Below are 25,816 nucleotides of genomic sequence, written 5' to 3'. Positions count from 1 at the left end.
TAATTGGACTACAGCTAGGACATTTGAATTATAAAACAGGTTCAGGAAACAAGATCTAAAGTTAATACTCTGCACATAATAGCTAGCATTATGGCAAGGAGAGCCTTCTTAGAAATTTTCAGATGTTGTCCAAACAGTCAACTAATTTGACCACTTCCATCCAAAGGGAATTTTCTAAAGAACGAGAGAAGGCAAAAGCCCGGGGAGACTTCCAAAAGCTACGAGAGAAACAACAGATGGAGGAAGATTTACAGGGCTATCTGGATTGGATCATGCAAGCAGAAGACATTGAGCCTGATGAAGACAAAGATGAGACAAGTGAAAAGCATACTTGTAAGAGCTTTCAGGACCATTCTTTCCTTGTTTGCTAGGGACTGTATTTTGTTGTTCTAGAGATGGTTTAGTTAGCAGCCTGGATGTTACCATCTGTAACAGCTCTGTATGAGGGGATTAGAGAGGAATCAATCCAAGCCACAGCAATGCAAGATTAGCGGAAAAACCAACTGAACTGCCAGCTTGAAAAGGAATTCTGATTGGGATGAGGAGGGCAGGGGACTCCAGTGTGAATGTGTTGGATACGTAGCTGAGATCTTCATTTACTTATTTATTTTGAGTGCTTTTGTGCTGCTTCAGTTGTATGAAAGTACAGTAACCAACATACAGCAAGTTCACTGTAAGTGGAGCATGCCAGCTTGGTGGCAGGAATAGAGTTAGTGGAGAATAGGGCAGAGCAGGCTGATAGCTTGGTGGTTTCCATTTCTCCATGTTGCATCTATTGTTTCTTTCTCCCCCTCATGGCCATTTGGTTGCAGTGAGAGACCTGTGTTTGTGCTCTTCCCTTTGGCAGAGCCCAGAACTGGCCAACTAGTGACAGCTTTAATTTCCTGTAGCTATAACTTTTAGCCTGAGAAAATGGCATTCAATTCCAAGAATCCATCTCCTGGTCCTAATTAATTCACTGGAGCTGTATCAGCTGCTTTGGGTTCATTGAACAAGTCTTGAGAGCAGTGGAGAGAAATGAAGGTTACCTTCTCCGTTCAGCCCATCAGCTTTGCATTTCCCCCAATTTAATTGAAACAATTTTCCGGGATCTTGGTCCTTCCTTTTGTTCAGATTACTTCCAAAAATGAATGCAAGTATGTTACATAGTGGTCGCACAATACAGAGAAATCGCTGACGTTCCTCACTCACTTTTTACAGGGCATTTAGAAAACAATGTTAATAATATGGAAATATTTTTCTTAACAACGAACAGACAATAGTATAGTTTTCTCAAGCATAGTTCTTTTCAGTGCTTACTTACTATGTCCTTTTAGGGAGAGTGATTGTTTTTAAAAAATATTTTAAAATGACAAAAAGCACAAATACATTTTAAAAAATACATAACAGCACTTAGAAATAGATGAAAAATACAACAAAAAATAAGATATAGACTGCTGTAATATATTGTTAGAACAAGTTACAATTCTATATATAATTTTCTAATAACAAATATTCAACATACGCACACACTGTATCGTTATAGATGAGTTCCATATTCATGCAAACTCTACGTTTATAGGCAATCCATTCATAAGTACAGTAACAAATGAGCATTGAGTAGAAAGAGAGTGATTTCAACTATTACACCGATCTGTGTATCCAGAAGCAAATTCCGCAGGATGGTAATGGTAAGCGGTAATGGAAGCGAGCCCCGTGCCACGGGATGGCCAGCCTCCCTCGCCGCTGCACCCTCGACTTCCACGCAGAGCCTCTACCGGTGGGGCTCCTCCCATTTTGACCCATTTTGACCCCCTCCCCCCACCACTGCTTCTACAGTGCCGAATGGTCCGTGACCCTCACCCCCTACACACACACACACACACACACACACAAACACACACTGCGCTTGCCGCGGCACTTACTGCTCTTTGAGAGCCACCTTGCAAAATGTGAGAAAAATCCCCATTTTCCAAGGCAGCTCTCAAAGAGAAGGAAGAGGGTGCGGTGCTTCTTTGCAATAGCCGAGGCCAGAACTGTATTTAACCCCCGTCCAGCCTCCGCTCCTCTGAAGAAGCACCATGCTCAAATCCTTCTCTTTGAGAGCCGCCTTGCAAAATGGGGAATTTTCTGACATTTTGCAAGGCAGCTCTCAAAGAGAAGGAAGCAGGAGTAGCACTTCTTCAGAGGAGCTGAGGCTGGAGGGGGGTTCAACATGGCTCTAGTCTTGGCTCCTCTGAAGAAGCGCCGCACCCACTTCCTTCTCTTTGAAAGCCGCCTTGAAAAATGGGAAATTTTCGGACATTTGGCAAGGCAGCTCTCAAAGAGAAGGAACCGACTGCCGGCACTACTCTGGGAACTTGGCCTGTGGAGTCCGGCACTCCAGGGGGAAGGAGACTCTGCTCCCCGTGTGAGGGGTTGCCCCCCTGCCAGCGGCTTCTGCCCCTTGCTCCACTTCTTCATCGGCGGTAAGTGGCGCCACAGCTGAGGAGCAGGCAGGAGGCTGGGTGGGAAGCCAGTGGGCTGCTTTGGAGCCTGAAGCCTCGCGGAGCCACCACGAAAGGCATGCGGGCCCAGGTGGAAGGCAGCCTTTTCTACAGCATCCTCCTCCCCTCTTTGGATCGCCCTGCAGTGGGAGGGGATGGGCTCTGCCTTTGCAGAAACGGAGTAGGTGTATGTGCTGCAGCCCCAGAATGTCCGCTTGCTGCCCCCCAGAATTGCTGCCGCTGCCCCTCTCAGCCCCAGCAAAATGTCTGCATTTCCACCAAGGACCGCCCACCCACCCACTGGCCTGGCAAGCGAGCATGGAGGACTGCCGGTAAGGCCACGTGGAAGGCAGGGAAACATGGCAAGGCCATGGGGAAGGGAGTAGGCTGCTTGCTCCCTTCCCCACAGTCCTGCCATGCTTCCCTGCCTTCCACGCAGCCTTCCACATGCCTGCCTTTGCAAACTGGCCACGGGGACGCCAGGAAGGCCGCGTGGAAGGCAGGAAAGCATGGCAGGGCCGTGGAGAACGGGGCAGAGGCAACTAGCTAAGCCGCGACTGGCAGGCTTACCTTGCAGACAGATCGGGAGCAGCGCTTCAGGCAGGCAAACTGTAGAGCAGAGACTGGGTGGGGTAGGCCGAGCAAGCGGTGACCGGGCAACCAGTTCGGGAATGTGGCCAGGCTGCCATTACTAACGTTTGGGAAAGGTATGCCAGATTTTTAATACCTATTCGGGAGAACCGGACCGAACTGGTAGGAGCCCACCTGTGGTATGTATGGAATCTAGAGGAATAGACATAAAACAAATGGAATAATTGAGTTGAAAGGGACTTTAAATGTCATCTACTCAAAGCCCTTCTTAGTTCAGGATCCAAATTCATTCTGTTTGAAGTCCTCTAGTTATCACTACCCAAATGGAAGAATTTTGGGTAGTGACAGCTGCTTCTAGTCTTGAAATTCCAAGCTCTTTAGTTCTAATAGCTTGGAAAGAAATGGACAAGACATTTGTAAAGAGGGTTCACATTTCCTTTTTTCCGTCATTGGCTTTCATCATTTATTGTTCTCCATCCATTCCCATCCACTTTGTTCCTAAATAATTCCCTTTCCTATTTATCCCTCCTTTCATGTTTTTCCAATCTTTCTCTTCTGTGGAAGACGTTACTGTGGCCGACCTGATGGAAAAGAAGAGGAAGAAGAAATGGTTCAGGCATAGAAGTCATTCCTCCGAGAGCCACAGTAATTTTCAATGTTTTCTTACTCCTTTGTGTACATGCTTAGTTTTCTTTAAGGGCTAAGCAGAGAAAGATGTAGATCCTATGTTTCCACCTCATTCCTCATCTGTGCTTCATTCTATAGAATGAAGTCTATTGATTTCACAAGCCTATTTGGTAATAATGCTGAGTTGTTCTATTTTTATTTCTTTGTTTTTGGTTGATTATTGGGTTTTTCTTACTATATGCCCTTGTGGCAGTTCCTTATCCAAGTGTTTTTCTCTCCGAGTGAATTTTCCTATCTATTTCTATTTGCCACAATGTGTCTTTCCTCTCCCTATGGCATAACTGCAGCAATAGGATACTCTCTGCCAGTTTCCAGGACTGCTGGCCAAACAGGATCCATGATTAATAGGAGGACGATATCACAGTCCCTGGTTCAATCTGCAGTATCTCATTTAAGAAACTCTGGCTCATCCAATCTTCACAGCAATTGTGATCTATTATTTATAAAGTTTCTGATTACACTTTTTAATTCAAAAAGGTAATAGAGGAACAGATGAAGGGATAAAAAGGCTTTTGACTCTTTAAATAATTAAAACTAGTATGTATGTACTGTACTTCCATTGCAATAATAACATTGTAAAAGCTGATGAAACTGAATTATGCCCAACAGCCAAAGAATGCATGATGAGTCATTCTCTACTTATATTATTTATTTATTTATTATTTATATTTAGTGACTTACAACCAGTCCTCGCACTTATGACTATCGCAGCATCCCATGGTTACACGATCAGAATTCGGGCACTTGACAACCGATATTCCCAACGAGTCAATGGAGGAAACTGGATTTGCTTAACAACCTCACAATTCACTTACAACTATAGTGATTTGTTTAACAACCATGGCACAAATTGTAAAATTGGGCATGACGCCCCTAGCAATGCTTTGGTTAGCATTGGAAAGTCTGATCCCAATTGTGGTCATATGCCGAGGACTACCTGCATTAAGCATATAGATATTATAGTTGCATTCATTCCTAAATATCTGGAAAATATAATGTAATTTGAAAGAGAATTTAAGTTGATTGTTTATGTTGCCTTGAAAATTTGCAATTTTAAAAAAAAATCTGAAAAGTCTGTTCATGGGAGGGCAGTGTATTTACTGTCTCCCCTTCTTCTGCATATCATAAACGCATCAAACTGATGGTCTGAGGAAGAGTCAATCCTATGGTTTCAATGGTGGCAGATGTCTTTGTGAACAGAAATATTGCAAGAAGAACTTGGCGTTGTTCAAATATATATATATTTTCTGCTTTTCTCTCCCCAGCCAGTCTTCCTGCCAGCGAAAGTACCTCGGTCAACACGGAGAACGTTGAAGATGAAGAGCACCTTCAGAACCACTGCTATGATGTGTGTTTGTGAGTTTGCCTGGCCACAGAGAGGAGGGCTGGGAACTGCAGGACAATGCTAATTATTAGTGTTCTACAGGCCAAGTTAACTCTTCTAGGAAGCTAATGGGGAATCCAAAAAGTTGCCTCCTGTTGCCTCCCCACCCCCCCCTCCCATTTGAGTATCTTCTCTGCTGGGGTAAGAGTTTTTGGGATTAGTTCCTGGCATTTCCTATTGAAAGGATCTCAGAGTGATGGACTGAGAAAGCACAATCCCTAATCTGTTTTCAGTCTTCCATTCTTGGATCAAGTCCACCTAAGTCTTTCAGCTCTAAATTTTAAGTTCAAGTGTTTAGATTCCACTCTAGTGCAAAATAAGACAAGCAACCAACATTTAAAATGGGGGTGTCCAACCTTGACAACTTGAAGACTTCAACTCCCAGAATTCACCATCTAGCTGGCTGGGAAATTCTGGGTGTTGGCATCCTTAAATTTGCCAAGCTTGGACACAACCTGATTTAGAAGATGACTCTTTAAGTGACAGTTTGTTTGGCTTTATATCTGATAACAGATCAGATTTTAATTTTTGATTATAGTTTTAAACTGATTTTAGTTTTTACTATTTTAAATATTCTTGTCTGCCTTGAAGAAATCCTCCAGAGAATGCTATATTCTCCTAAGCTTGCATCTCATGTCTCTGATTAAATCCTGCCTCAATAAGCACTTCTTACTGCAGATTGAACTCTTCCCTCTATTAACTAATAGGCTAGTTAAGCACATTTGCTGAGCAAAGGGACATGCTGAATATATGGCCTTCTTGCTGAAGCCTACTTGTGAAAAATCCCTGTCCAAAGTTGCTATCTCAAAGGTATCACTTTGTTTTGTTCTTCCCTTTTTTTAAAAAAAACTGGCCTCTAGAAAAGTAACCTGCTTATATGATAATGGGAAAAATGTAAGTCTCTATTCATGGCATTAGAATGTTTATGCCAAACTGCATTTTTACATGCAGGCCAAAGGTCAGCAATCTCTTTAAATAGGGAGGGGAGGGGAGGCCGAAACTCATCCTGCTGGATAGATGGCAACTTGAAGAAGACCTTTCACTCATTCCACTGAAAGAAGTAGGCTCAAATGTTCAGCATTTGATGGAAGACTCTCAGTTGGAGAGGGAAAGGAGAAGCAAAATGTTTTACCATATAGAGAATATCCTAGTATCACCCATACTTTGCCCTCCAAAATGTGCAGCTGAAAATCATCATTCTGGTAGCAAATTTTGGGGGTCTCAAACAGATGACCGAGGGTCTGCATGTGGCCATGGATTGCCATACCTATGGGATGAGAGCCCATTTTTACAAAATGGTTATTGATTCTGTGTTTAGAAAAGATGTTCTAGAGTGTATTAGTGATGATTTGTGGAATTTCATTTTGAACCATTTCCATAGCATCCCAGATAGATTTGTAACTTCTTTTTGGGTCTTTCAGCTTTAACTGAAGAATTCATTTTGAGTTTTTACTAAATTTCTATTTTTCACAGACGAAAGTTTTCCAAGACCAAATTTGGGTGAGTATAACAACAGCCTAGTTTTCCATTCTTTCCCTGTCCCTAGGCTGTTCAATAATTTCTGTTCTTTGTTTTGTGCTCCAGCCGCCATGTACAGCGCGTTAACCGACTTTTTCGGAAGAAATGTCGTTTGGCTGTCAAATCTGTGTCTTTCTACTGGGTGGTCCTGCTCCTTGTCTTTCTGAATACCCTCACTATTGCTTCTGAACATTACAGGCAGCCTTATTGGCTCACCCAAATCCAAGGTGGGACTACAAGACATAGTAAATAGAGACAACCTTAAACAAGTGAGACTTGTCTAGAGGCATTAGGGCTGCCTTGGATAGCCATACGGGAAATGAATTTTTCAACACACGGCCGAGAAGCAGAAACTCATTGTTTTGAATTCAGTTTGAGAGACAGATGATTGGAGGGAAGAATACCTGTAGCAGGTTACACACATTTTATCCGCAATTAGAAATATAAACTGTGGATTTCCATCCTCCTCCTTCTTTTAAATAATTTTAGTATTAATTAATTTATTTATTTGTAATATTTATATAACCACCCATCTTGTACTAAACTTTGGGTGGCTCACAATCAAAAGATAAAGCAACATCTGTGTAGAATAAAAAAATATTAAAACTGAAACAAAACAAAGCCTTTAGCTAAACTTTAACAAGCAGCCCACAATAAATTCATCTTCTCAATCTCACCCTATTCCAATGCTTGTGGGGAAAAGACAAGTCTTAAGCACTTAAAAATGGGTGGGGGGCCTGCTAGCTTCAGGAGGAATGATGTTCCATAGGGCAGTGGCTGCCACAGAAAAGGCCTGCTTTCTAGGTTTCATAAAGTGGCAACATTTAAAGACAGGGACTAGGAGTGTGCCAATCTAGTAGGACAGTCAAATGTCTTTAGGGAGAGGTAGTTCCGCAAATAATCTAGTCCTGCACCATATAGGGCTTTAAAGGTAATAACCAGCACCTTAAATTGCATCCTGAAAGAAACTGGGAGCCAGTGCAGCTCATGCAACAGGGGTGAAACGTGGGTAAATGTAGAGGCATCCATCACTGCTGCATTCTGGACCACTTGCAACTTCTGGTAGGTTTACAGGGGCAGCCCCATGTACAATACATTACAGTAATCCAAATGGGAAGTGGCCAAGTCAAAAGTGACCAGGAGCAAGGCCTCCTGGCCCAGCAAAAGAATCAAGTGGCACACAAGATAAATTGGTGAAAAGGCCTCGCTAGCCACAGCTGCTACCCTCAAGCAGGTGCCCTGAGTCCAAAGCAATCTCCAGATTGTGCATAAATTGTCAGGGGAATTACCAGCCCATTTAGAGTTAAAGAAGGACTATCACCCAGGCCTTTAAGACCAAAATCCCATAGCGTCTCCATCTTGCCAGGGTTAATTTGAAGTTTGTTTCTCCATATCCAGACCCTAAATTTACTGCAGGCTGCCAATTTGCCTTATAACTGAACAGGTTTGCCCCTAAAAATGGCAACCTTTCCTCCTCTTCTATTATGTTATATGGCATATTGTCCCATTATGAAATTGTTCTATGTCTTTATGACAGAGGGCACGGAGACAGTGAATAATGCATAAGACAGAAGTCCTGCTATCATGTCAGGCGTTGTGCTTTTATTTCCCACTCCACCCCCTTTGTATATAACTAGTATGTGAAATGCATTTTTTTCTGGTGGTATTCATTATATCTGTAAAAAAGCACTTTTGCTTTTCTTTATGAGCCAAAGAACCCACCTTTATGCATGTGAGTTGTGCAAAATTGCTTGCCACTTTAAGTGGGGTGAGATGGGGGGGGGGGAGAACAAAACTTCCCATGTGAATCATTTTGAAACTCTTACATTATGTGATACAGACTCTAAGCACTATTATCATTTCTCTTCTGTTGTTTAATGCATCTGTACTGGAATCTCCTGAATTTCATGCAAATATGGTTCTGCTGTTTGTTAGATCCCAAATTGAAGATGCTATGTATTAATTTGCCCCTTCCTGCTGAAACTGCTATGCCAACCTGTTTGACAAATTGCCAGTTGGCCATTCCTCTGTGTTGATCATTTCTCCCTATAGGCTTGACAAAAATGTATTAAGGGCAACTGATTGAATTCCAGTCAAATTATGCTGTACACATATGCTATTCTCAGCTGTCAAGATCATATGGAAGGTTGGGAAAATATCCCCCTCTCTGCTTTTTTTCTTTATCCTAGTGAAATATAGACAGCTCTGATTAACAACTGTAACTGGGACTGGAATTTCCATCACTAAGTGATGCAGTTGTAAATACAACATCATGTGACCACATCACTGGGTGACAGCAATCCTGACAATCCCCATTGCCATCATTAAATGAGAGTTAAGGGTCATTAAGCAAGGCCCTCCTTGCAACTTCTTGTTGGCTTCCAACGAGCAGAGTCAATGGGGAAGCCAGAAAAAAATTGCAAGGAAGTATCTCAGGCTGAAGTCCAGAAATGAGATGGTGAGATCCAAATGAGTCCAGTCCTTTATTTGCTTACATCTAATATAGGGAACCTTGCCAAACTAAAAGTATAACTTTCTAAGCTACTAAACGCATCCTGAGAAATTCTAGGGTGTGGTTGCCCTGAACTTCTTTCCCCCTCCCCTGTCCAGCTTCGGATTACACAGTCTCCTGATTGAGTCTTCTTTTGGGAATGTTCTGGCAAAACTCCTCCCCCTCTGCTACTGCAGGTGCACATTTCCTCATAAGGTTCTAGGCTGGGGTGGCTGCTGCTGGGGATGGGAGGCTGCACAAGCAGAGGCCGAGGCTGCTGTGATGCCCCAGCTGCCGCAAGCCTATCACTGTGGCATAAAAGCCCAACTGTCCCAAGCCTAGCGCCACAGTGCAAAGAACCAGCCATAGCCACCCTGGGCTCTGCCTGGGTGGCCGTGGCTGGTTCTTTGCACTGTGGTCCATAGGCTGTGCTAGCAATGGCAATGGCAATGTTCTTTGCCATTTTCTTGCTCCTGCTGATAACAAGGCACATCCAGCCTAGCCCTTCACAAGGCAGCTGCTGGCCACATGAGGCTCACTTCTTGTAGTGCTGTGAGGAAACTTCTGCATGTCACCTGGAGAAAAGTAGGCCTTCTGCGGCAAGAGGCTGCCTCAGGAATGGCTATATTAGAGACCTGTTTTGTCAGCAGCAGGAACAAGACAGTGAAGGTCAGCTAGGAGTAGTGGAGTGCAGCAGGCCAAACGGGCAGAGATTGTGGAGAAAGGTGGTAGGGAGGGGTTTGTTGAAGCACACCCTGCAGTGGTAGATACAGGTGAGCTGCCAAGGGTCCATATTTTGATCATGGACTGTAGGGGCACTCCAACAGCTGTAACTTTGAGAACTAAGTGTAAGTATATGTATTCAGTGCTGTTGTAATTTCAAATAGTTGTTATGTGAGGTCTATCCATAGTTTTTTTTTTTATTTTTTATGTTACCGCTCTTTAAACGGACAGAGCTGAGAACAAGTGGTATGGTACTTTATCTAGTGTATTGTGAGACTTCAGATGAAATATTACAGAAAAGGAACAAAGGTTTGATTAGTCCTGTCCCAGAGAATATACTCTATTGGGGTCCATATAGTGACTCTGTAATTTTATTATTTCTGCAGACTTTTTCAGAGCTTTTCCTTTAAAACATTTATTTTTGATGCTAGAATTTTCATTAAAGTCAGTGTTAGATACAGTATGGCCTTAGCCAGATGGCCCCTTAAATGGTAAAAGTAATACAATTATTGTACAGGTAGTCCTCGACTTATGACCATAATTGAGCCCAAAATTTATGTTGCAAAGTGAGAAATTTCCCAAATGAATTTTGCCCCATTTTATGATCTTTCTTTCACATTTGTTAGCTGAATCACTGCAGTCATTAAATTAGTAACATAGTTGTTAAGTGAATCTGTTTTCGCCATTGACTTTGCTTGTCAGAAGGTTGCAAAAGGGGATCACATGACCCCCCTGGGACACTGCAACTGTCATAAATGTGAGTCACTTGTTAAGCATCCAAATATAAATCATGTGACCATGGGGATGCTGTAATGGTCATAAATGTGGAAAATGGTCATTAGTCACTTTTTTCAGTGCTGTAGTAACTTCGAACAGTCACTAAATAAACTGTTGTACGTCAAGGACTACCTGTATTATGATTATCATAGCCATAGGTGAGTGTTAGCCTCTTTTGAAACTCAGTCTTAAATAAAATACCTTAATCTCCTTTATTAGAAGCAGAAACTTTCAGTTGTTCTGCAACTTTCCCACGGACTGAAATGATCCACAGTACAGTTTGAGAACTTCTGCCCCACACCTTTTGTTCTTGCAGCTTATGCTAACAAAGTATTGTTGTCACTGTTCACCCTGGAGATGCTGCTGAAGATGTACAGCCTAGGCCTCCAAGCCTATTTTGTCAGCTTCTTCAATCGTTTTGACTGTTTTGTGGTATGCGGTGGGATTTTGGAGACTGTCCTGGTAGAATTCGAGATCATGCAAGCCCTTGGAATCTCCGTGCTCCGTTGTGTCCGCCTCCTGCGAATCTTCAAAATAACCAGGTAAGGAAGTTGGCATTAGCCAGGGAGAAGGCATTCACTTAGATTGCTTGGCTTAATAACATTTACTTATGGTATATATTGCAATTCCTTTAGGCCAGTGGGCCTCAACCTTCCTAATGCCATGACCCTTTAATACAGTTCCTCATATTGTGGTGACCCCCAACCATAAAATCTATGTTTTTTGTATTTTTTTGAAAATGTGTGTTTTCCAATAGTCTTAGGCGACCCCTCTGAAAGGGTCATTCGACCCCCAAAGGGCTCCTGATCCACAGGTTGAGAACCACTGCCTTAGGTGGAGATAATTTGAAGTGGTATTTGCTACTACTACTATTATTCCTCCAGTTCCTTTATAGTTAAATGCAGCTGACAGATGATATAGTATATGCGATTGTCTGGCTTTCTAGAGAATATGGAACTTGGAAACATGATGTTTTTAAAGGGACCTTGAACTATCCGTGTCAAATATTTCCTGTGTTTACAAAATAGCTTTTTTTAAAATGTCTGTCGGTCTGTAGCATGCAAGCTAAGCACAAAAATATGTTGAATTCAACTCCATTAAGTCTGAGACTTACTTTCAGAAAAACAAGTAGAGATTTTAGCCTGAGTCACTCTTTCTTGTAGAAAAAGATACCAAGATTTTTTTAAAAAAATGCATAAAAGGTAGATAATTTGAAACCAAAATAGGAAATAATTATGTAGAAAATAACTTGCCATTTTTTTTTGTAAGACTTAACAAGTGTTCAGTAATGCCCTAAGAAAAAAATCAAAACAATTGAAAGACCTAGGTCACCAATATACAGTTCTTTGACAGCTGCTGTGATTCTGTACAGCTGTAATTCTAGCTAGCAGAACTACTGTGGAGAAATAGTGAGAGATGTTGATAATTTAGTAATACATGGATAGCTAAACCTTTTCAAAGCTGCCTGACATTCAGGCAGTTTACAACGCTAGACCCGTTTTGTTTCTGTGAATTGCCTATCACAGTGGTCCTCAAAAGCTATTCTATAATTCTGACTTAACTCTTGGCTTCTAAAGATGCTCCATGCTACTTAGCTTGCTTACTTTTCCATGACTTATCTTCTAGGCATTGGGCCTCACTGAGCAACCTTGTGGCTTCTTTGCTGAATTCCATGAAGTCCATTGCCTCCTTACTTCTACTGCTGTTCCTCTTCATTATCATCTTCTCCTTGCTAGGCATGCAACTCTTTGGGGGCAAATTTAACTTTGATGAGACCCAGACCAAACGCAGCACCTTTGACACTTTCCCCCAGGCCTTGCTCACTGTCTTCCAGGTAAAAGGCTGCACATTATGCCAGTGGACCAGAACCTTTAGGAAGATGATTAAGGGCCAATGCCACCATATTTAGGTGGCTTTTTAAGATGTTTTCGGTTACAGCTCTTATAGTCTCTTGCTATTGGCCCTGTTGTCTGGTGCTTTGGGGAGTTGACATTCCCTATTCTGGCTTAGAGCCTGAATGATAAACTGTTGGTCCCTAGACCCATGTACTTTCTGGTGTTAGTAAAAACACTTTCTTTGGTCCTGATTCTTAATGAAAAAATATATGAGATGTGATTCATATAATTGGTTACATTGTGAATTACTTCCAAGAAATAAATTCCAGGCACATGGCTGCTAGCAATCCTTGTCTCTAACTTTTAGGCTGAGAAAATATTATTCTTAAAGCTATTCAAGAATTAGTGCTATCTCAAGGTTTGAAAAATGGCAATGGCTTTCAGGAAATTGGTTCCATAGTCTTCTAAATCATTTTAGGAGCAGCTTCAAATTTCTGTAATGGTTGAAGTCTAGCTCTAGAAAAAGGCTTAAGAGAATAGTCAAGGAAACAACATAGCATAGGTTACTGAAATATTGTAATTGACCTCAGGTACAAAAGTAAATACCGTACTCAGCATTGTATGTTAGAATTTTAATAGGTTATACTTTGGATGGAAGGGTATACTTGTTTACACCTAGGTAAATCCATGAAGTTTTCTAAAACTATTATAATCCAATTGGCTTTTCCTTGATGTACTCCAGAACTGAAATTAAATCCCGTCAGGAGAAAAAAAAACCACTTGGAACATAAACATTTAAGAGCAAAATGTGTGGGGGCAGCTCTATTAACTCTGCTTACATAAAGTTCTGTCTCTTCTACATACTGTACTCACCCAAGCTGGCCCTACCTTTGTCTTTTCTGCTTTGAACCTGAAATGCGTAAAACTAAAGAAATTCCAGTTCTTGCTTCCTCTCACCTTTGGCAACATTAAATATAAAAAACATCATTTTGTTGCCAGAAGTAATTATGTGTCCTGACTTCTTAATGGGTTTTAATATTATGAAGAAAACAAAGCTGGTTATGCTTAAGAGAAGATTGTTTTACTGGGTCTGAGGATGTAATAATGGTTTGTGGGATATACCCACCATTCAAATGTTAATGCGTGGAAGAGCTAACAGACAGTTGCTAATAATCCAAGTGAGCCAGGAGAGTATGTGACTGAAATAGCTCGAATTACCTCCTGCCATTCACAATCATCTTTAAATTGTGAATTTATACCAAAAAGAACCAGGATTCCAAAATGTCTGCTCACTGGACTAATAATTTGTTCACTACAAAATTGTGAGAAGTTCTTCTTGGGGAGGAGTTGTAGAATTATCTGATCTGCTGTCGATGTTTTCCCTGTCCAACTCTGAAATATAGATACTGACAGGAGAAGATTGGAACGCAGTGATGTATGATGGGATCATGGCCTACGGCGGCCCCGTTTTTCCTGGCATGCTGGTTTGCATCTATTTCATCATTCTCTTTATTTGCGGCAACTGTATCCTTTGACCCTGCAGTTGGCAGTGATATTATTTGCATGTTAAGGCCAGGAGAATTATGAAAGTTTGCTCTAGTGCTAATTAATTTATAAACTAGTTGCTATGTCAGTCTCACCCATCCTTAATTCTCTTTAGAAAGCAGATCAAAATGTTGATCACATGCCTTTTCAGAGCCTATATTTAGTTCCACTATACATGGGTGCTGAGTGCCCAAAGCATGCACGTAAAACCCCAAAATGCAATGTGAGCACCTCTGGGCATGTGTCCCTTGTATGCACCCCACCTCTGCACATGTGTGTGCATCCCCTGTGCGTGTTCCTGCCCCCGTCCCTCTCGCCCATTTTTGCCTTCCAGGTTGGTGCAGGAGGCTTTCTGGGCCCAAAATGGGGTGTAGGGAAGCCTCACGCGGTGCACCTGTGCCCATTTTGGCTTTCGGGTTGTTGCAGAAGACCTTCCAGGCCCAAAATGGAGCATGGGGAGGGGCACGCACATGCGTGCAACCCCCCAAAATGCAATGCGAGAGCCCCCTGCACATGCATGAGAGCGTTCCCTGCATGCACTCCACAAATGTGTGGCAGCGACCCAAAGACCAGCTGGCCGGTGGGAGGCACATGTGCATGCACGGTGGAGTTGGGCTGGGGCAACAGCTGGCATGCCTGCAGAGAGGGCTCTGCATGCCACCTGTGGCACAGGTGCCAAAGGTTCACCATAACGGCACTATAACAAAGAATGGCTACATAAAATCCTAAGCTCAACTTTTATGGGGTTTGTGGCTTAAATGTTCAAGTCTTTTATTAGCAATCAATTTAGTTCTTTGAAAGAGCAATCCAACTTTAATTTGGCATTCCCTATTTGAGAAAGAAAGAGAAGGTATCAAAAGAAGACAACAGAAAGTTGGTGAAAGGAAAGCAGAGATTTGCCAGAGAGAATAGGTTGCCTGTGCACTACTGATTACAGTATGGGCTACAATTGTTATGCAGCCTTCAACAGTTACACTTCAAGAAATACGACCATGAGGGGGAAAAATGCTCACCTTAACAGTCAGAGATTAGTTTCTAAATTAATCATAGTCATAGCCCAGTTCCTAGACGTTTTATTTCACGGGTGTAGGTGTGCTGGTCTTGTTGTATTTGGGTCTTTTCCCGTATAAGATTGAGATTGTCTTGGCAACGTTTCAGTGAGGTTTCACTCGCCATCTTCAGGCTGGGTTTTGGGCTTAAAGTGTGATCGGAGCTGCCATCTTTCTATAAATCTTGGTGGCTGGGGGTGGAGTGCTGGCTTTGTTTCAGTAAGTGGAATGATTGGTTGTGTGGTTGTATCATGATTGGTAGATTGGTGCTGATTGGTGCTGGCTGTGTGTCCATTGTTGTTTCGTGTTGTAACGGACTGGGTGATGGGTGGGGCTCGTTTGTTGACTAGGGCTGGTTTCCAGATGTTTGGTAGGCGGGAGGTATCGTCACGTTTATTCATGTTGTGGGGGTGTTTCTCCATTTCGATAACTTCCATAATTATTATCTTGTTGAAGTGTTCTGTTTTAGAGATTAACCTGGTTCCCTCAAAATTAAGTTCATGTCCTGTAGCTTTAAGGTGCTGGAAAAGGGAGTAAGTTTTTTTCCTTTTTTCTTACTGCGTTCTTGTGTTCTGCGATACGTGCATTTGTTCTCCTGTTCGTTTGTCCTATGTATGTTGCATGGCAGATTTTGCATGGTATTTCGTCGACTCCAAAGAAAAACAATTACCAACCTAATCCAAAGGGAGCTTCCCCCTAAGAACAGAGACACAGAACAGGATAACAAGCCCTCCTCCCTTACATTAAAGGCACCACAGATAAAATCAGCAAAACTCTCCACAAACACAATATCAAGACAGCCTTCAATGCTCACCAAAAAATAGCCAACATCTTAAGAAGCCCCAAAGACAAAATTCAGCTAGAAAACCAAGGAGTCTACGAAATACCATGCAAAATCTGCCCTGAAACATACATAGGACAAACTAATAGGAAAATAAATGCAAGTCAGGTCAGTCCATCCCTTGTTATTGTTTCAGAGGTCCCTCAGGGGAACCAATAGCATTCTAAAATGGCTCTAGTGTTGTGGTTGATATATTCTCTCTATCTGTGCCTTGTAATTGGTTTATTTTAATTTTCAATGTTTTAATTATTATTAATGAATGTTTTGTATTTTTATGATTGTTTTTATATATTTGTTGTTTTACTTGGTTGTTGTATGCTGCCCAGAGCCATCTCTTGTAAGATGGTCAGTCATATAAAATTGATAAATAAATAAAATAAATATTAGTAGATAATCTCTATAAAGGCCTCTTCCTTTCTCCCATGTGCACAGGGAGAGAGTACTCTTCTAATGAATGAGTTCTTTATTTTAAAATGAAGTAAGTGTGCTTTGTGTTTCAAGATTGTGTTTCCCCATATACAAAATGCATGCACATTATTAACCAATCAACCAAGTAAAACTCGGATGACTAACCTTTAGATCTTTAATTGGGCTACAAAACTGTTCTTCAAGTGTCTTCAAATTGAATTAGTTCCTCTTATGTCAGATTGTTTTCTCTAAACTTCTCACCTCAGATATCTTACTCAATGTCTTCTTGGCTATTGCAGTGGACAATCTTGCTGATGGAGACGATATTAATTCCTCCAAAGAAGAGAAGTGAGCATAGCCTAAGTGAGGGAGGGCAGGATGGGAAAGAAATTCAACTAGTTAATAGCTGTTTGATTTGTAACTTTGTCAAATTGTTTGTTTTACTGCTATAAACTAGCAGTCCCCAATCTTTGTGACTTGGCAGCCTGGATGGGGAAGGTTTGGAGAGAGGGGAACTGGGCTGCATGAGTGGCGGGCCAGCATGCACACATGTGTACAACTTGACCTGCGCAAACGGTGGGCCAGTACGCACACATGCATGCAGGGCAGCCCACTGCTTGCCCTAGTCGAACTGCAGACATGCACATTGGCCCACAGCTCATGCGGCCTGATTCCAAATAGGCCGTGGCCCAGTAGTGGTTGTGGCCCGGGATTTGGGGACTCCTGCTATAAGCCATCATGTAAGGTCATTTATACTGCAGTAGGATTGTTTAAGTAAAAGTTTGGAATGTACAGTACTCCAATTTAAGAAGGCAATAAATGCAAGAAGCGTTTCATTAAATGGGGTTTGAGTATAGAAGAATACTGAGAAACTCAGATGGCAAATGCAAGATAAAGTCTAATGTCTTCCTTTCCTTTTTTGTCCTTTAACGTTCTTCCCACCACTGCCTTTCTTGTTGCAATGCAGACAGGCACCAGCAGAGGGAGAACAGAACAAAGAGGAAGAGAAGAAAACTCTGAAGGTGAGGTCCAAACACACCGAATGCAGGAGTTTAGGTTCTGATCCAAGTTCCCTGGATAAGTGTTTCAAATTTTAATGTTGCCCTCCCAAGTGATACCCTCCAGAGGTGTTGGACTTCAGGCAGCCTAGAAATTATAAGACAAGAGTCTTAACAACACAATTTATGTTAGGCAAGGGTGTCAACTACATCTAGTTGGAAACAGCAGCATTGCAACAGATACCTTCTCAGATTTTGTTAGTTTCCAAGTGGAGGGAATTCCATGGTTATGTACTACTACTTCCAACAAATAGCACTTAGTGCAAACACAAGAAAAATCCACTTTTTCCCGTCCAGCTCATTTTTAATCCAAACAAAACAATGTCTGTCTGACTGTCTGTCTGTCTGTGTCTGTCTGTCTGTCTATCATTGTCACATAAGGAAAAGATACACTTGAAATTATATAGACTAGAGTGAAATTAAGAATAAAATGAAATGAAAGATAAAAGAAGAAATGGAAAAACCAGTCCAAGTTGAGAAAAAAAATATATAAAGTAGCAACTGTTGTTTTTAAAAAACAAAATTACATGTACAGATAAAGCTAATATAAACCATATTATATAAGCACATCTTTAAAACCTCACTCCCTTCTAGTTAGCAAAAACCTATTAAGGTTGCCAGAAATAACAACCTATCTATTATAAACTTGATCTAATTAATCCAATTGAATTCCTTTCTTTTACATTTATATCTCATGTATATTATTAAACAAATGCTGCAAATGTCATCTTTCAAATCTAATCAAGAAAAATCCAATAAAAATTACCAGAGATAGCAACACACTGTAACTACTATAGTTTCTTAAATCAACACTCTCACTCTAATCACTCTTTTGCTGTTAATTCAGAAAAAGAAAAAAGAAAACAATTAAATATGTACTTAAAGCGTCTTTAGTAATGGACTGAAGGAAAGTCACCCAGTGAAGTCCATAAAAGCTTGCCATTCCAGAGGTTCTCAATATTAAAAAGCAATAAAAAATGAATTCCAAAGCGATTAAAAATGTGGATCAGCCAAACTTGAATCCTTAATTACGATTATGAGCTTAGATGTAATCCCTTGACTCCCAGTGGCTCAACTGTAGTTTACTCATAAGGAGCAGCTGTCCAAATTGTGTGCAGACTACCTCACACTCTCTCCTTTCTCCAATTGGTCCGGAGTCTGTATCAAGCTGTGAATTTCAGCTGCAATGTAATTTTTTCAAGCACGTCTTCAGTTCCCCATGAACAAAAGTCCATAAAGAAGCAACTTCTAATCTTTACAGCAGCCACAGAGAAGTTTCTTATCTGTCTCTTTGATTGATTGAATAGCAAATCTATACATGAGTTCATTTTTTCCATTTTCATCAAAAAGTATATAAGTAGTTGCCAATCTTTTATAAAAGCACTTGTTATCTGTGACCAAACAAGTCAATTCTGCCATTTTTGCATTGTTAGTCTGTGTGGTGATTCCATCTTCAACTTATTGGTAGCTTGAACAGTTTTCTGTGTGCCTTCCATAATCTATAATCAGCCTTATGTTTGGCAAAATGTCCATTTTTAACCAAATTCAATCCAACCGTTTTTATTGCACGATAGGCCATACTTCAGTCTTCTTTGATATTATGCTATCCAGATAGAGTAAATTAGAAAACAACTAATTTTCAAGTAAGAAGTTGCAGTGGGGAATTAAGGTCTTGCCTTTAGCTCGTTGCATTTATTGCCTCCGGCTCTTTTGTCAGCCTCCCCTCACCGAAATGTCTCATTTCACCAACTATTTATATCCCCATCTCCTGCTTTAGATACAAGCATAGCATGTATGTGAATAAGAAACATGTAGTATATCTGGCAGCAAGGGGAAGATTTTGTAAGAGAAATGTATGCTCATTTTTCATTGTTTTTTGTGTCCTTCCATGTTTGCACACCTTTCTCTGCCCAGGTTGTTCTTATGCACTTCCTTGAAATAATTGGGAAACTTTGGGGATGAGTCTCTCTTTCATTAAAATACCTCTCCACATTGGACCTCCCTGATTTCTTTCTTTACAGGTAGAAGGTGGTGAGGAAGAGGAGGAGGAGGAGGCTGTAGAAGAAGGCAATGAAGGAGCAGGTAAAAAAGGGATTCTAGTACTGTGATAAAGTCATAAAGACTGTAGCCCCTACATAAGGGTGAGGTTGTTTGTGGGTGAGCATTGCATTCTCTTATTGATAGTCTATTGGGAGCCATGTGATAGGCAGGTTGAAGAAAGAAGTTGAAAGGGTCACAACTGAAGTCCCTGGAGATATTCACTCTCATTCTCTCCTCTTTCTCTCTGAAATCTTATTTTCTCTCTTCCAAGCCAAGTAATTCAGGGGAAGAACAGATACCTATTAATAGAGACCTGAACTGACCTTTTGCAATGGGCTTTTGCAATTAGACTTCAGCTAGATTGCTGCAAAGGTTGCATATGACTCTGGGACCATGGATGTCAAACTCGCAGTGTCATGTTGCCGTCACATGACGTTTCGTGACTTTTTTCCCTTTGCAGAGCTTGGGTGGGCGTGGCCTGTGCATGAAGCATTCGGCCCGTGGGCTGCCAGTTTGACAACCCTCTACTAAACTGAAACAAAGAGCTATTTATGTTTTCCAGAGAGGGAACTTGAAAAAACCTTTAGTTTTTCAGTTTCTCTGGGCTATTTAATCCTCACATGTGAAACAGCCGCTAACTGCAAGAAAAAAAGGAAGAGAAATGATATAAATTGATTATGCGTTGAAATTCAAGGACCTCCCTTTTTGCTGTTAGTTGGCAAATTTTTATATATACCAATAACATCCTATAATAATAAGAATTTGGAGGGACATGTAAGTTAGGCACAGGCAGATACCCATAATTGCTCCAATCTTGAACTATGTCATTGTTTCAGATGACACAATTATAACACATTTCCACCTTTAAAAACTTCAGAGATGAGGAATGCTTCCTGTAGCACTTCTTTTCTTCCACTAAGGGTCACTGCCTGAAAGGCTGATGCTTTGTTCCCCTTATCTGTGCCTTTTTTCCTGCATTTACCTTAAACAAGAATAAAGATGTATCTTTCTTTTCTCTAAATGTGCAAATTTGCTACTAGAAATCTGGCAGAGGGATCTCAAAAATGTAGTGTAGATACTCGGGGTGTGTGGGTACCCATTAACTATGTTTTGGAAAGTCTCTTTAGAGTCAAGGTTAAAATAGTCTTTTATTTAGGATAAGTAAAAGCTGGAAGGGAAAAGCTGGCCCTAGTAAATATGAATAGTTTATGTTTTCGTTGGTGATAACATTTATTGTTTCTTTGGCCATTGACCATTCCAGGAGAAAATAATGCTTTTTAAGCAGTTGGATACAGGACTTGGTTTCCTGACTAGGAACATGGAGAGGTTATATCAAACTAGCTTTCTATCCATTCTTGGTTGGGAACAAACTTTTCAAAGTTTTGCTACAACTCTCCACCATTCTCAGTTGATATACCTCTCCTGGTTTCACTTGTTGAGGCTTCATTAGTTTCACCTGCTCTGCTGATACCAGGAAGAAGATTACATGGCAGGAGAATAAAAACAGGCCTTTGTTAAGGTTGCAGGACCTTGGACAGCTCACACCGATAATTTACGCTCTGGCTGTACTTTATGAAAAGCATAAAGAGACAACTCTGTTCTGAAATTTCATCTTTATTGCCTCTTACATAGTTCATTTTAAGTCCAATGCCTGGCTTGGAAAATGGGCTTTCTAGAAGGGCCAGCAACTATACAAAATATATAGATAAATAAGCTAAGATTCCTGCCTAGAGACTGCCATTTGCTTAACTCAAGGCTGCAGCTATTTTGGGAGATAGTCTCAAGCTGATTTTAACTTGAATATTAGTAAGTCATGATATATCCAAAGATTTCTGTTCATTTCAAGGACTTTGCTCTTTCTTGCTCTCTGCTATGACTATGACTGCTTTTCTAGAATTTTAACATGTGTCTCTCCTTTCCAATCTCATATTTTGCATTAATTCTTTGCATAACTCCTTGGATCTCTTCATTGTTCAGATGTTTAGCCTAACTTAACCATTCCCACCCATCCCCACCTGACTACTTCCATATTTTTAATTACTGTTTCCTCCAGTGTTGTACTTTAAATTATAAACTCTTTGGGGACAGAAATTTATCTATCTTACTCTAATGCACTGTGCACATGTCTATCATTATAAAATTGATTATCCAAAACTGGAGTCTCCTTTTCTTTAGGAGAGGAAGAGGTGGCAGATCAGCAGAGCTTGGCAGAGTCCCACCTAGACAAACTGGAAGACACTTCCAAGGAGAAAGTTGTACCAATTCCTGATGGAAGCGCCTTTTTTTGCCTTAGTCAGACAAACCCGTGAGTATACAAAGTGGAAAATAGGGGGAATATCTTTTGGCTCAATGGGAATGTGACTTCAGCTATAAAAATTGTAGAGTGAGGTCCAGATTTCTGACAATTTGTCAGTTAGAAGATTCAGAAAAGGGAACATAATCTTTGTCTAGTCAAAATCCAACTACTACTGTATTTGGGGAGACAGAAGTCAAGTCAACAGCAGGTAGACTGGAGGAAGGGGCTGGATGGCTTTTCTAGTGACCAGTTGCTCAGGCTGAGGAACCAATCTGAAGCATCATTGATACAAAGTCAACCAGATTCTTTCTGCCTTCAAGACTGACTGGGCTGATGCACTGCAGTCCCCTTCATTTATGGTTTCCCAGGTTATCTTGTTGCACAGCCCAGTTTACTTCAATACCTTCCTTGTTAGTGCAAGAAAAGGTACCAAGTCCTTTGCTTCTGATGTAGGTTCAACATTTCCTGGCATTTGATATTTCAGGAGATTGCTATACCACCAACGTATTTTAATGTACATCCCTCCAATGGCTTTGCTATATGTTAGGGCTGCTTTTGTGGTCACAGAGTTTTCTCCAAATTTACCATTCATATTTCGCCCTTATTTGTTTTAAATTCCATGTGTGTTCTATCACACTTTTTTTTAAGCGCCAGAGCATCACCTCTTGATTTTTGGAATTTGGATCTCAGGTCAGTTCTGCCTTATGTTATTAGCTTACTGCCTTCCCTTCTTCCACTAGCCTCCGTGTTGGATGCCACAAACTGATCCACCATCACATCTTCACCAATCTCATCCTTGTCTTCATCATTCTTAGCAGCATCTCTTTGGCAGCTGAAGATCCCATCCGAGCACACTCCTTCCGCAACAATGTAAGCTATGACCCATGTTGTTAAAGAATGGAAGAAAGGAGGTGGAGGCAAAAAAAAGGCCTTCTTTTCCTTCATCCACACACTTGTCTCTCTTGCTCGCTCTGCTCTTTGGCTTTTATATTTCAGCTTTTTTTCCTTTCCTTTTTTTTCTCCCATTACTCAGATTTTGGGCTACTTTGACTATGCCTTCACGTCTATCTTCACTGTTGAGATCTTGCTTAAGGTACTAAGACTAAGTGGAGTAAGGGCAAAGGGAGCAAAGAAAGGGGAAAGCCTATCAACTCAGAAATGAAACATGCATCCTAGAGGCCACGATATCACTCAGATAGCCTTGTGGATAAAACTATAGGGCAGGAAGCAGATGTGTGGGTTGAAGAAAACTACAGAATGAACTGCTAGAACGTGATGGTGAACCTCTGGCACATGTGCCAGAGGTGGCACGCAGAGCCCTCTCTGTGGGCACGTGCACTGTTGCCAGCTGTGCCGGCCAGCTGGTCTTCACAGGGGCTGGAAAATGTCCTGAAAAACAGCCAAAAAACAGGCTGTTTTCCAGCCATTTTTTGCGCCACGTTCAGGCTGTTTTGAGGGCCTTTTTTGACCCCAAAAAACCAGGCTGAAAACAGCCAAAACAACAGGCATGCGTGTGCCGGTCAGCTGGTCTTCTGGTTTCCGTCACTCCAGCACACGCACATGCATGGAGGTTCCAGTTTGGGCACTTGGTGCCGAAAAGGTTCGCCATCACTGTTCTAGAGACTGTAAAAATGTAAATGTAATTGGGATAGAGATCCAGAATTTCCAAGAATAAATGGCAAGGCATGAGAACTCTCTGTTTCTGTACTAAGTATCCAAATGCTTATTTCTCTTGCTATTTAACGTGTATTTATAAACAATTCTGGACTTGGAAGACTACAGCTACCTCAACATGTTTGCATTCTTAAGTCTGAGCTGCACCATCTGAGAACTTGAGAATACCCTCTTCTTTATAATTGTAATGGATAACTCCTCTAGGATAGAATGTATCTGATGTGCCACGAGAGGTGGGCAGAAATATCAGAAGAGATCAAATATTTATTTGATGTATGTTTAATGTTGCATTTAGTCCACTATTCCGAGACTAAAATACTGTCCTAAGCCTCTGTATTTATCTACATATTTTAAAAATCTTGCTATATATTTGTTGTCCATGGAAAGAGGTAGGATTTTGTACAAGGCATGGAGGTCCATCTGATTCAGGAAGTCCTATTAAGGCATCCCTCGAGTTCTGAGAGTTTATTGCTCATACTTTGTGAAGCATATCTTTATAAGCCTAATCAGAAATAACCTGTCTTCTTTAAAACATAATTGCAAATATATAACTGTTTTTGTAAAAATATAATTGCAATATCCATGAGATTGCACCTATTTCTGTGTTCTCTATATATGGGTGTGATGTCGGTCTGTTCCAATACAGTGTTGACATATACCATCTGTTCAGGGACAGAGAAACATACCAACCAGTACAGCCTGTAGAACTAACGGAAATGTCTTTATGGACCTTGCGGGAGGGGAGCGATCTCTTGCATACAGCTGACTTGTTTTATGAAGCAGTCACTTACAGCAAAATAACCAGGCATTCATTTCCAAGTTACTTCATTCTCACAACACCTATGAGAGGAAGGGAGAGAGACACAGCTGTTTTGACATCTCTATCTACAGATGACTTCATATGGTGCCTTCCTGCACAAGGGCTCATTCTGCCGGAACTGGTTTAATCTCCTGGATCTGCTTGTTGTCAGTGTCTCACTCATCTCTTTTGGCATCCAGTAAGTTGGAAAGCAGGATATGCAAAGGATAAGTATGCTCCCTGACAAAGAGCCAAACGGATTAAGAAGGAGCAGCATTAAGCTCTGGGCATCCCATTTGAAAAGTGGGCCCAAATGGTTGGGTATTAGGTATTGGCTCTTATACCTGCCTCCCTGTTTCTGCCTCAGCTCCAGTGCCATCTCTGTGGTGAAGATCTTGCGAGTACTAAGGGTACTCCGTCCTCTCCGAGCCATCAACCGAGCCAAAGGGCTGAAGGTGAGGACTTATCTAAAAGAATAGATGCTGGTTCTTGAGCGATGTTCCCAATCTGGTGCTTTCTAGATATGGCCATGCTAAGTAGGAATTGCGGCCCAATGCATCTAGGAGGCCCTGGGCTGGAGAAAGCTGTCTTAAAAAGCAGAACTGAATAGACCCATCCATTTCTTTCTTCACATAGGAGTGCATGTAAGCTGTGAATGGGTGGGCCCTCTCTCTGTCCCACTCCCTCTTGGTTCTTCAGATGACATAAGGGCTGAAAAGTGTATTGTCTTCCTCTCTCTGTGTCTCCCAAACAGCATGTGGTACAATGTGTGTTCGTAGCAATCCGCACCATCGGAAATATCATGATTGTCACCACCTTGCTGCAATTCATGTTTGCTTGTATTGGCGTTCAGCTATTCAAGGTAAGACATACAGTATTTAACATTTCAATGGGTGACTGAGGTGAAGTGAGCATGGAAGACAGATATGTGTTCTTGGAACGATCAAGAATATACTGAGTGATGACCAAACTCACGGAGCATGTGTGGGTGGGCTTCTTTCGATTTTGCCTAAACACTTTTCCAAACACATCACCTTAGCAACAAGTCCTATGCCTGCTTCTTGATTTATCTGCAGTTGCAGATGTCACCAAGAAAAACCTAAGACTCAAGTAAAATTAAAGGAAACACAATAACAAACACCATAGCTAGTTACACAGGAAACTTAAACATTTTTGTAATACATTTCTGAGAACTCTTTAAGGCAGAGACCATTTAAGAACTTTTCAATGGTCCCTGCCTTTGGAGGCTGAACAGCCACGTCAGTGATAATTTAATTTGGATTTCTGCAGTAAACAGGAAGATACATTGAATGACCTCTATGGTCCCTTCCACTCCCACATTCTGTAATCCTACATGAAAGTTTGGGATTTGGCCCGAGCAGAGATTAGCAACATGCTGGGCCCAGTTGAGGTACAGAGGGCAGAAGAGTAAGAACTGAAAATAAGAAAGAGGAAGGAATCAACTAGATAGACTAAGAAGTATAGAGATGAATGAAAAATAAAATGTAGAAAGAGTTATTAGTCTTATTGCTTGACATCAGACTGCCCTACCTCTTAATTCAGCATTCTTATACTTATGCTCATGCATGTTATTTCCTTGCTCCTACCAGCCACAGCTCAGTGACAATGAGTGGG

The 25,816-nt window shown here is 41.3% G+C and overlaps 1 protein-coding gene across 1 annotated transcript in view; it reads left to right on the top strand.

Annotated features, from left to right (window-relative positions):
• Nucleotides 1-25,816, top strand: part of CACNA1F (calcium voltage-gated channel subunit alpha1 F) — a 71,134-nt gene that overhangs the window by 10,262 nt on the left and 35,056 nt on the right. The window contains exons 11-27 of the mRNA XM_081967959.1: nucleotides 167-333; nucleotides 3,621-3,701; nucleotides 5,009-5,099; nucleotides 6,601-6,627; nucleotides 6,712-6,872; nucleotides 10,953-11,178; nucleotides 12,263-12,470; nucleotides 13,875-13,995; nucleotides 16,581-16,662; nucleotides 17,282-17,336; nucleotides 19,394-19,454; nucleotides 21,588-21,717; nucleotides 22,449-22,578; nucleotides 22,742-22,801; nucleotides 24,274-24,380; nucleotides 24,549-24,636; nucleotides 24,936-25,043. Of these exons, the coding sequence (XP_081824085.1) occupies nucleotides 167-333; nucleotides 3,621-3,701; nucleotides 5,009-5,099; nucleotides 6,601-6,627; nucleotides 6,712-6,872; nucleotides 10,953-11,178; nucleotides 12,263-12,470; nucleotides 13,875-13,995; nucleotides 16,581-16,662; nucleotides 17,282-17,336; nucleotides 19,394-19,454; nucleotides 21,588-21,717; nucleotides 22,449-22,578; nucleotides 22,742-22,801; nucleotides 24,274-24,380; nucleotides 24,549-24,636; nucleotides 24,936-25,043 (1,903 nt within the window). The remainder of the gene's footprint in view (nucleotides 1-166; nucleotides 334-3,620; nucleotides 3,702-5,008; nucleotides 5,100-6,600; nucleotides 6,628-6,711; nucleotides 6,873-10,952; nucleotides 11,179-12,262; nucleotides 12,471-13,874; nucleotides 13,996-16,580; nucleotides 16,663-17,281; nucleotides 17,337-19,393; nucleotides 19,455-21,587; nucleotides 21,718-22,448; nucleotides 22,579-22,741; nucleotides 22,802-24,273; nucleotides 24,381-24,548; nucleotides 24,637-24,935; nucleotides 25,044-25,816) is intronic.

The sequence above is a fragment of the Natrix helvetica genome (assembly GCF_964273705.1).
Source record: "Natrix helvetica genome assembly, chromosome: 1".
Classification (NCBI taxonomy): domain Eukaryota; kingdom Metazoa; phylum Chordata; class Lepidosauria; order Squamata; family Natricidae; genus Natrix; species Natrix helvetica.
The sequence above is the reverse complement of the archived record's forward strand: the minus strand, read 5'-3'. Positions and strand labels throughout refer to the sequence as shown.